At 41.8% G+C, this 11,489-nt stretch overlaps 1 protein-coding gene across 1 annotated transcript; it reads left to right on the forward strand.

Annotated features, from left to right (window-relative positions):
• Positions 1 to 141: 141 nt before the first annotated feature.
• On the forward strand, positions 142 to 8,468 carry tdrd15 (tudor domain containing 15; the record flags this gene model as incomplete). The annotated part of the gene is made up of 4 exons (XM_084560382.1): positions 142 to 173; positions 439 to 6,123; positions 6,215 to 6,331; positions 7,760 to 8,468. The coding sequence occupies 3 exons, from the start codon at positions 142 to 144 to the stop codon at positions 6,324 to 6,326; spliced, it is 5,829 nt and encodes a 1,942-aa protein (XP_084416508.1). The 3' UTR covers positions 6,327 to 6,331; positions 7,760 to 8,468.
• Between the last annotated feature and the right edge of the window lie 3,021 nt (positions 8,469 to 11,489).

Below are 11,489 nucleotides of genomic sequence, written 5' to 3' on the forward strand. Positions count from 1 at the left end.
ACTTTTATTCTGTCAGATTTGACTTAATTAATTATTGCTACAGTGACACAGTAGCAATAGGTTTTTAGGCTTATCTTATACATTAAGGTACTTATTTTCTCAGGTTTTGTTTTGGATATGACTCTTCCTGGATGTCCTGCCATGCAGTCGGTGTTGGGCTCTAAACATGAAAAGTAAGTAAAGAAATTAAAAAAATGCAGGTATGCTCTTACACATGGCAAAAAATATGCTTTGGGTTCTTTTTGACCGTGATTGGTAACCGGCACAGAAAGACATCTTAAGCAACGAGATGAGTTAGGGCAATTTGCTTTAATTACTTGAAATTAAGTTTATATAAAACATTTTCAGCAGTTTTTTATAAACTTACTGTAGATATAACAGCAGACAAAAAGGTACATATCATGGAAGGTTGATAATTTAAGCCACTTTAATTTACAGGTCCCAGGATTCAGGTCCATTGACACCATGTCCCCTCTGGTCGGTGGACCTCAAGTTAACTCACTTGGACTGGAACCCTGAAGCCACCCTGATACACTTCCAGGCACAGTACCTTACTATATGTGAACTGGACTATAAAATCTTGCAGGGCGCAATACAGAACGTACCAAAGACCGAAGCTGCACTGGATGTCGGGGAGTTTTGCCTCGTAGAAGATTTGATGTCAGCCCGCTGGTACAGAGGAAGAGTTCAGAACCGAAAGGAGGACCTGTTTGATGTTTTCCTCATAGATCACGGTAACGTCTTGAGTGTCGACGCTGCCCACATTTCTTCATGTTCAAACGAATTGCTCATGCTGCCTCCAAAAATAGTTTCCGGCTTTCTTGCGAACGTGCTGCTGCTTCAAAGTAGTTGCCACTCTGTAGTGGAGGAGTACTTCTCAAGCCAGGTGGGAAGAAATGTCACAGGTTACATTCAAGCCCTGCTTCCTCACAAAGTCCTCTTATTGGAAGCCCCTGATATCAGCAGCGACCTTGTTAGACATGGCTTCGGGAGGCATGTGGACACGGATACTTTCTTACTCTTGGTTGAGATGCTCACAGAGGCTCCACTCAAACAAAACGTAGAACCGGTTCCTGACTTACTCCTTGAAAAGTCAAGGGGACAAGAATTTTGCTTTAAATCATCCAGTTTGCAGGGATATGACGACATCTTAACGTTCTGTATGCCCAGATTGAGCTGCGGGACACGTGCTAAAGTCCGAGTGACTGCTGCCGTCAACCCTGGGCTGTTTTACTGTCAGATGGCCAGTACGGAAACAGACCTTTGGGAGATGTCAAAGAAGTTGCAAGTGATTTGTGAAGACAGAACCAAGGAACGCAATCAGAAAACTCCAGAGAACCTGGGTTTACTTTGCTCAGTGAAACGCAAAGATGGGAAATGGTACAGAGGCTATGTGCAGTTTCTTCCAGTCAACTCTCAAATTAGAGTTTTGTTTATTGACTACGGATTCTTTGAAACTGTCAAAGTTGAAAGCGTCCACAGGTTGCCCCTGGATTTCTTTTCAACACCCATCATGGCATTCCCATGCTCACTATTTGGTCACGGCAATGTGCCTGAAACCCAGCAGTTGGCTTTCCTCAAGGCAGGCTTGCTTGGAGCAGTGTTAGATGTGGAGATCAGTAGTTTTGATGAAGAACGGCATCTGTACTCTATCACTGTATTTGGTGTCGAAGATAATGATGTGAAGCAACCAGGGCCAATTCAAAAGCTTCCTTCTGAGAAGGTTGAGGCAGTTTTTGAGGCAGAAAAAAATAATTTGTTACCTCAGGGCGGCTACTTGTACTGTGAGACAATCATTGGCAAATCTATGGACAAGCTGGTGGAAATGGAAGAGGTGCAAGTAGGTTCTGTCTTTGTGGGTTATGTTGAACATGTGCAGAATCCAAACCACTTCTGGATCAGAACACAGAAACGCAACGATGAGTTTCAAGATATGATGACAAAAATGGCAGACCACTTCAGCCAAGCGAAGCTACACGAAGACGTGCTCTCGAATCCCGAGCTTGGGGCGCTGTGCTGTGCAGTTTATGAGGAAGACATGCATTTCTACAGGGGTGTAGTGACGGACACGTTTGAGCATGGAGCTGAAGTTCTCTTCATTGATTTTGGGAACATTGAAAAAGTGCCACACATGTTGATCAAGAACATACCCGAGACATTTGCCAGCAAATCAGCGTTCGCCATGTGCTGTACGCTTGTTAATGTTTTTCCTTTGGACGACGTTTGGACCAGCGCCATGTCTGACTTTTTCAAACGAGCCGTGTCAAACAAAGCCTTGCTAGTCCATGTGGTTCAGATGAGAAAAAACAAATTTGTCGTTGACCTCTTTGAGATGGGAAGTGACGACAGTCGGAGTATCACTGAACTCCTGGTCTCTTCCAAGCAAGCTGAATACATGCCCATAGAGCCTGTGGTGAAACATAACATACATATGACAAAAGAAACAAGGCACTCAGAGCAATGGGATGATTATAAGGAAGAAAATGAAACTGAGAAATCTCAAGGCCCTGCTAGCTTCAAAGCTTTAAGCATCAAACCTGGCTGTGAGTTCGCTGTCTGCTGCTCTTACATCAGCTCTCCATCAGATTTCTGGTGCCAGCCTCAAGATAAGGCTCTGCCGTTAAAGGAACTGATGGAAAAGGTTCAACAACACTACTCGACTCACACAGTCCCCCTCCAATCAGGAGACTTGTGTTGCGTTGCCAAGTCACCTCAAGATGGAAGATGGTACAGGGGCCTTATCACAGCAAGACAGCCAGGTAACGCAACAGTTATGTTGGTTGACTTTGGCTTTACCATTCAAGTCTCTGAGAGCAATCTTCAGGCAATAATCCCAGGGTATGTTTGTTTGGAAGGGCAAGCTTTCAGGTGCAGCCTTTACAACCTGATCGAACCGACTGGCGCCAAGAACAATGGGGATTGGAGTCCAAGGGCGTGTGACTTGCTGAAAGATTTTGTCCTCAACAGCGCGGATGGTCTAAAATGTCAAGTTGTTTCCCAGTTAAATGTGACAAACAAGGGCCTGTTCAATGTTGTTGACCTGCACAACACCCAAACCAAACAGAGCGTAACAATTACACTCAAAGAACAGGGCCTGGCGAGAGGAGTGACGTTGACAAAGCAGCCGTCAGAAGTGTTTCCCGAATCTTTTGTCTACTCTCCATACGATCTAAGTCCTGGAAAGGAAGAAGAAGTCTACGTCACTCATGTTGACAGTCAGTGGGAGGTGTACTGCCAACTTGAGAGAAACTGTGAAATCAGTGAAGAGCTCAAAAAGAAAATCTCAGAGGAGAGTGAAAAAATGATGCAAGCCAGTACTAGAGCTGTTGTGAAGAAGCTCTGTCTGGCAAAGTACTTTGATGGCAAATGGTACAGGGGCGTGGTCCATCCCGTTCAGTCGCCTTTGCATCTCAGTGTGTTCTTTGTGGATTATGGAAACACAAATATATCAGAGAAAACCAACGTCATGTTCATTCCCAGGGACTCTGCGGATTTGTTGTACACACCGATGCAGGCGCTAAGATGTATCCTCAGTTCAGTGTCCAAAAAAGAGCTCTATGCAGATGTCAAGGAATGGCTTCACGGTGCGGTCCTCAACAAAGTAGTGAGAGCCGTCATACTTGGAAAGAACGAAGATGGTTCGTTTGACGTTGAGCTGTTTGATGGAGAGGTTAGCATCAACGAGAAGGTAAAGGAGCTCATTCTTAGCCTTTCACGCAAACCAAAGACTGCAGTTACATTTGACATGAGCTGCACAAAGAGAAGTAAAAATACTGACGAAAGAAGATCTCCAAATACTTTGGTCAGGTGCAGCTGTCAACCTAAGAGGCCGTCTTCAAAATCTCCCACTGCCAACAGAGCCTCTAAAAAAGAAAACACGAAAACACCTTCACGTGGGAGACCTCAGAAAATGTACACAAGGATAAAGCAACAAAATGAGAATTTGAAGAAGGTTGCACCTGTAAAAGCACACGACACCTCTCGGGTAGAACAACCTAAAGAGAACCGAAAAACAAAGTCAGATCCACCACGACACAGGAAGGAAATGGAGACCCCTCAGCTCTTGTGTTTACCAAAGAAGAATGTGACTGCAGGCGTAGAGGCAAAGTGTTTCGTCTCACACATTGACTCAGTTCACAGCTTTTTCCTTCAGCTGTCCGAGGACGAACCTGCCATCTTGGAAATGCACAACAATCTCAGCTCGGGTATCTTCAGGGATTCCTTGAAGACAACCACATCGGTGAAAATCGGTGACCTTGTTCTGGCCGAGTATGAGGAGGATGGCGCTCTGTATCGTTCAGTTGTGAAGACCTACGAAGGCAATTCCTCTTTCAGAGTTGAGTTTGTGGACTATGGGAACTGGGCGGTCGTAGGGCAGGAAAAGATCTACTCCATACCAAAGGAATATCTGTCTCAACCAAGATTCAGCATAGCATGCTCACTGCTGGACACGAGCATGTATGAAAACGATGCTTCCTTCACTGATGCTGTAATGGAGAAGCCGCTCAAGGTTGACTTTGTCCGTGAGTATGGAACTCGTTGGAAAGTCAAGGTTGAGATTGTTGATGGAGAAGGAGAAGTTGACCTTGAAGCAGCGGTTGAAACAGAAAGGGAAGAAGAGCCTCCTACGAGTTCATGTGAAACCGAAGACAAGCCAAGACCCAGTGAGCAGAACAACCTCAAAGAAGAAGTGTACAAGAATGAGATAAGTGAGTACGAAAGAACGATGTCTGCTGTTGATGGTGATAAGTTGACACCAAAACCACCACCTGTCACAATGTTGACCAAAGTGAAGGTGAAATGCTGCTGGCGTAGCAGAAGAAGAACAGCCTTCAGTAAGAAGAATAAAAAAAAGAAACCGACAAAAACCTCCTGTGTCACAGTGATCACAGATTATACAGACGAGTTCATACACGTTAAAGTCAAAGATGCAGAGAAGGGAGTCGTTCTGTCAGTCCAGAGTGATGGTAGTTTTTACGTGAGGCTTACTCGGACCAATGACTTGCTCACAGCTTTGGAAGGACGCATTGCTGGCAACCTATACAAGTGCAAGGTGCTGGCGCAAGGCGACGTCAAACAAGGGCTCCAGGTTTTGGTGCAGGGTCAAGACAGCAAGTGGCAAAGGGCCGTCGTTCAGCATCTAAATGAGGAAAAATGTACAGTCTTCCTGGTGGATCATGGAACAGTGAAAGAAATTCCAAGCGGCTCGCTCCGACAACAGCTCAGCGACCTGATGAAAATCCCAGACCTCGCAGTGTTATGCAAGGTGATCAGGTGTGAGTTGAGCGAGGAAGAGGATGCTCACATGTGGTGTGAAACTCTCCAACCCGTAATAGGTAAAGAAGTCCAGCTGGTTTTTGCGCAATACTCTGAAGTCGACAACCTTTGGATGACTGAAATAGTCCCGAATGAACAGTTGCTCGTCCGTCAAGTCAAAGCCACACCGGAGCAAAATGAAGAGATGATTCCTTCACCTGCTGAAAGCTCAGAAAGCGGTTCTACCTTAGACACAGACCCTCCTCAGGAACTTGTCTTTGCTCCTGTTGATACCGACAAACCTTACTGTGGCTTTGCTGCTGCCGTTGCAACTCCATTTGAATTCTGCATCGTCCTTGAAGACTTACTTCTAATCATGAGCAAAGTGTCCATCGCGTTGGACGACCTGCCCGGGCAGATGTCTCCTCTTCCTGAAGCCCACCTCGTCCCCGGCGCCGGCTGCCTGTTGAAGTCCGAGTCCAAGAAGAAGTGGTGCAGGGCTGAAATCGTTCACGCCGACACCACAGTGGTCCTCAACCTGGTGGATTATGGTCACTATGAATGTATCCCGTCAGATGACTGCTTCAAGCTGAAGAGGCTTCCAGCGGAGATGGCAGAACTCCCAAAGGTGGCTTACCCCTGCACCCTGAGAGGAGTGAAGCCAGTCGGAGTGGACGGACAGTGGAGCGACGAGGCGGTGCTCTTCCTCCAGCAGTGCTTGTACCAGAGGGACCTCCAGATCTTCTTCAGGGAGTTTGTGTCGAACACACACTGGAAGGTGGACGTCCTCGCGGGTGGCGTCCATGTCGCCAAGGAGCTGGTGGATGCTGGACACGCCGACTATATGGACGTCGTGCTAAGACTCCGGTATGCCCTTGCACATGTTTAGACACTCTTAATACAAAAAAATATCAGCAAATGTGTGAATGTACAAAACGTTAATGTCTGACACGTTCAGGTTCCAGGAGCAGAGTTCTGGTGTAGCTCCTCCACGAGGCAACGACAGTGAGGAAGAGTGTGGGCAGGAAGATGAAGGCTGTGATGATACTCAACACTGCGTCCAGATCTAGTCAATGTAAGAAACACTTAAGTAGTTTGTTTTAATCTAACGACAAGATATATATGTATATTTTTTGGGTCGCTCCTTGTTTACGTCATCGTTTACAACTTTATTATTCTCGTGATTAACAAACCTCAAACTTGAGTAATCAGTCACAAAACTGACAGCTGTGTTAAAGGATCATTTTGGTTTATCTAACCAGTTGTATTTTCCATTTTTTTGGCTCCATGGATCAACTTTTTACTTTAAACATGGAGTCACAAACAACGGCACCTTTCCAAACACATGAATCATTTTAAATACTCAATAAACTTAATAAATGTACTTTATATGCCTGGCACCATCATAAAGGACTGCAGTATGTATGGTGTTTTGCATATATTTCCAAGCTGACCAGCCATTGATTTCCATTCTTTCCATTCAATTGTTTGCTCTAAAAAAAAAAAAAAAAAGAAGAAATAGCAATCTAGAGTTTCAAATGTGATTTATTTCCAAAAGTACCTGAATGCAACATTAAAGTCCGTGTAAACCAAATTCTGACATTTTCTTCTAAACACATTAAATAGGTCATAAATGTATTTCCTCAAAACATGTAAAAGCCATTCAACCATTTAGAATTTATTTTTGGAGCTAGGCTTCTCGAAAGTTTTTCAAGATTTCTGTCCAGGATTTAATGGGCGGGTCAGTAAGTGGGGCCGCGTTACGTAACGCGGCCCTCATTAGCATAAACCCGCCCCTGCTGCTGTAGCGGTATAAATACATTCAGCGCATTCGCTTCGGTGGTTTTCCCGCTCGCTCTCGAGTCTCGGATAGCATCTCTTACGATAGTTTGCAGATAGCTAACGAGCTAACCAGTCAGCTAACCAGTCATGTCTCCTCGTCGTCGCTTGTGCATCTTTCCTGGATGCCACAGTGTGCAGGGTAACGGCTCCGTTAGCTTATTTAAGTTTCCAACGGAGGACAACGTAAGGAAACGGTGGATCGATTTTGTCAAGAGGAGCTACTGTGGAGAGTTCAAAATCACCACCAAGACCCGTCTCTGCAGTGTCCCCTTTACCCCCGATAGTTACAACCAAATTCAATAAAAAATATTTTGCCTTTGCCTCCAGTGGCCCATGGTCTGCCTGATAAATGTTCAGGGCATTCTGCAGGGAGTAGGGGTTCAGGCAGACTGGCTCAAGGCGTGGCTCCAGCGCCTCTAACTGACACGCCCCCAGCGTCTCACAGCAGAGAGAAGTGCTAATTTTTCCATGATTTTGAGATCTAATTTTATATACTTAGCGATTTTTTTAATCTTTCAAATTTGGCTCAGTGGTCAATGACACATGTTTCTGTGGTGTGACAAACTCATAACACAAATTTATTTTTGCTTTACACGGACTTTAATGTTTTGTCAGAATAATTAAAAATCTGAGCTGAAGACCAACTTTTCTTCTGTAACAGGTGATCTGATGTGAAGGCAGTCTGACGGCAACTGCTTCTGAAACCAGCTGAGTACAAAGGAGATGCTGCATAAATTGGAATTACGGCCTTAAATGTACCTTAAAATGTTATTCTATTAGCTTAGATCTACTCGTTTATACTGAGACCGATTGTATTCAGTTGATTTTGTGCATTTTATTATGTTTTTCTTTAAGAGCACATTAAATCAGAGAAGTCAGGGTTCATATTAGTTGTCGTTTTGAGGTTATTTTCACATTACCGGGATGTTTAAATGTATTATGTATTTATTTCTAACTGTTCAAAGAGCACTTAATGTTAACACATATGATGTTGGATGGTGAGAAGTGCCATGTTTGTTTTCGACGAGACATTTTTAGTAATCAGCGCTGACTTGAAGTGATTTTGTGCATCTGACAGTTTGGTTTGAACTTTTTGGGACTTATGTTAAACACATGTTGACGGAACCCTTTACAGGGACCAGAATTACTCTTAGTAATACTTGTTTTTCTCACACATACTTGCCTCAAGGTTAGGTAAAAGTAAAAATACAGAAAAACTTGAGTGTAAAAAAAGAAAAAAAGTGACTTATTAAAGTAACCTGCACTCTCGTGTTAGACCGCTAGATGGCGGCGTTGGGTCACTGTTTGTTAATGGGATGTTTTTTTCTTCAGATTAATAACAGTTGTCTGTTTGCATTAAAGTCTTATTTTTGTACACTGTCAATATGAAATCAACGCTTTTTAAGTGATTTTTGTATTATGAAAAGGTGCATTTAATAACTGATTCATTATTTTGTTGTTGATTATTTAGTATTGACGACAAACATATTACCAGGAAAGTATCGGAAGAAGATAAGAAAAAGATAAATAATATGTAAGAAAGAGTAAGTATAAATGATTGGTCAGTAAACAGATAATTTATTTGCACTATGTTAATAATGAATCCATTACAGAAGAAATATAAGAAATATTCAGGGACAAAAAAAAAAAGTAATAAAAAATACTTAATACTAAATAAATACTTTACTAAATGTTTCATACATGTACTTTCGTCTAAACCCAATAAGTTTGATGTGTGGTTACTCAAATGGAACCTAGTTTTAAAAATTCAACAAAAAATTAAAACAGTATCTTTACAGTTTAGTAAGTTTAGTTCTCAGTGACTCTTACCAACGTCTTCTGAGAACTAAATAAATAAATAAATAAATGGTGTCAGAAGCGGGATTCGAACCTATCGCGTTAGACCGCTCGACAGTTAAACACAGAGGTCGCGACTTGTAATTATATACTAGCATGGAGCACTGTTTGATACGGATCAAACTACATTTTGTTATTTTTTTCTGATTTCGCTCCTGAAATGTAAAACCGTTAAGCACCGAGAGGCCATGAAGGCAGCAGAGAGGACGCCGTTACCCGTTACCGTTACAGTAACACAGTGCCGCCATGTTTGTTTTTGTAGTAGCGCTATTAAAGTGGCTGCATTTGTGTTAAATGTCCTTAACGTGCAGGCTGTATTCAATTCAGGAGGAAAAATGTGTAAGATTAAATTTATTCAGTCTTATAACTACACCAAAAATTATATATACTTTGTATAGTGGCACGGTAAAGATCTTTTCAGGCGTTAAACCAAACTTTTTCAAGAAACGGGAAGTATTGCTTGATGTTGCCATGGATACAGGAAGTTGAAATTTGGGCGGCATAGGTTGTATTCGTTTTCATTTATAATATAATGAAATAATGTTTATTTATCCGTGAATGCAACGCGATTATAAATATAATAAACGAAGATTTTTAACGGGTTTTAAATTCTTATAAAACACGTAAAAACAGAAAATCGCACATCCGGGTATTCGCGTCCATTTCTGAAACCCGGAAGTCAACATTAGGACCGGAGGCAGGAGGAAAGTAAACAAACGGTCATTAAAAGCAATTTATGATTGATATGGTAACAAAACACAACTAAAACGATAGAAATACGTATTTTTCTTCGGCAAAACTAGCATTATATGAATAAAACGTCATACAATACAAAAATATCGGATGAAAATGTAATAAAAAGTGCCAAAAAAATTTCATCTTAAGTAATCTTAAAGTAAATATTTAAACTTGTAATCTTAAGAAGCTGTTGTATTAAAATACAGGTACGTTAAATAAAGTTTATAACAAATAAATCTGTTTAAACTGCCGTCGGTTAGTTTGACAGCGCTCTTACACAAAATAATAAACACGATGTTAAAAGGTCAAACAGCTTCCAAAACGACAGGACAACAATCTCTTGTAGTGCAGTGACAAAAGAGCACACCCCCAGCCTGTACTGTTGAAAAAATCTGTATTTATTAATGATTTACAAAAGGCTAAACATGAAACCATTTAAATGATTCAGTTCATTTTGAAACATAAAAAGGGAATCGTTGTTTTTGTTGTTGTTGGTGGAGGAGGAGTGAGGGAGGGGATTAACAGGAGACACGTCTGGTAGTGTTTTTACAGGTCAGTTATTAGAACAGCTTCTCATCTCGTCACGTAGAGTTTATACTTTTAGCTCCTGGAGAGAGAAAGAAATTAAAACAAGTCCACACACAGGATGGAGTCACTCGAACAAACTGCAGGAGGGAGAGAGAGAGAGAGACACATCTGAAACGCTGCTATGTGTAGATTTCTTTTTTTTTTTAAACTTGTTCCTGTTCTACATCAGCGGAGGCGGTGAGTGGGATTATGGAAACTGTCTGGGTGTGTGTATGTGTGTGTATTTGTACAATCACAATTCTGCCAGAACGTCTGTGTAGAAACAACAACAACGCTTCCGTCTCTAATTCAGGAAATAACTCCTCAGAACTGAACACGTCCCGAATGTAAACCCACGTCTCTGAACAGTTTGTGGATAGAACACTTTTTTTTTTTTTCTTTTCCCCCAAAGAAATAAATATCGGTAAAGCAAACAAGCACTTAAAAGAGAAGTTGTAATTTTTAGTTTTTTTTTTATTGTTCTTATTATTATTACTGTGAAAACCAACATTAATCACACTGTGAGCGAAGAGTGTTCAATTTTCCGGGCTGAATTTTTAGGGTACAGTCAAATTAATCTCACACAACTCTGCAAAAAAAAAAAAAAAAAAAAGAACTATTCCATCTAAAAAAAAATAAAATAAAATGACCTCAAGTTTTAGGAGGAGAGGAACATTTAAAACTCCACAGGCTGGCGGCGAAGGAGCGGTGGGCTTCGTTGGGTTTTCCTGTTAAATCACATTAGTTTTCCTTTAGTTTCCTGGCAGGTTTCTACAGTAGTAAAAGAGTGAAGACAGTCGTGGACCCGAATATTTACAGTAAAGTTGTGCACTTAAAGATCCTCCTCTGGACTGGTGCGACCCTCCTCCTCCGGGAGAGTCTTTCATCTAAAACAACGACCGAAAAAAAAATAAAAAATAAAAAAAATAATAAAAGAAGATCCCATGCTTTCTCGCTACGGAATGAGATAACAGTGTTTTCCACTCCACTGAGGACTCGATAAAATAAAAATAAAAGATTGGTCTGGAGCTCAACCTCGGGCGTTTCTGCTAGGAGGAAGGAATTAGTGTGAAAAACATCATGATGCAGGAAAAAAAAAGGAGGAGAAGAAGAAGAGCATAAAATAACACCATAAAATAGTTCAGTAAGCTATTTAAAAATTCTTTTAAATGAGAATAAACCTTTCTCCGACCCTGGCGCCCCTTCCCCTCCCCTCCCCCACCCGCCCC

The sequence above is a fragment of the Chelon labrosus genome (assembly GCF_963514085.1).
Source record: "Chelon labrosus genome assembly, chromosome: 14".
NCBI classification, from domain to species: Eukaryota; Metazoa; Chordata; class Actinopteri; order Mugiliformes; family Mugilidae; genus Chelon; species Chelon labrosus.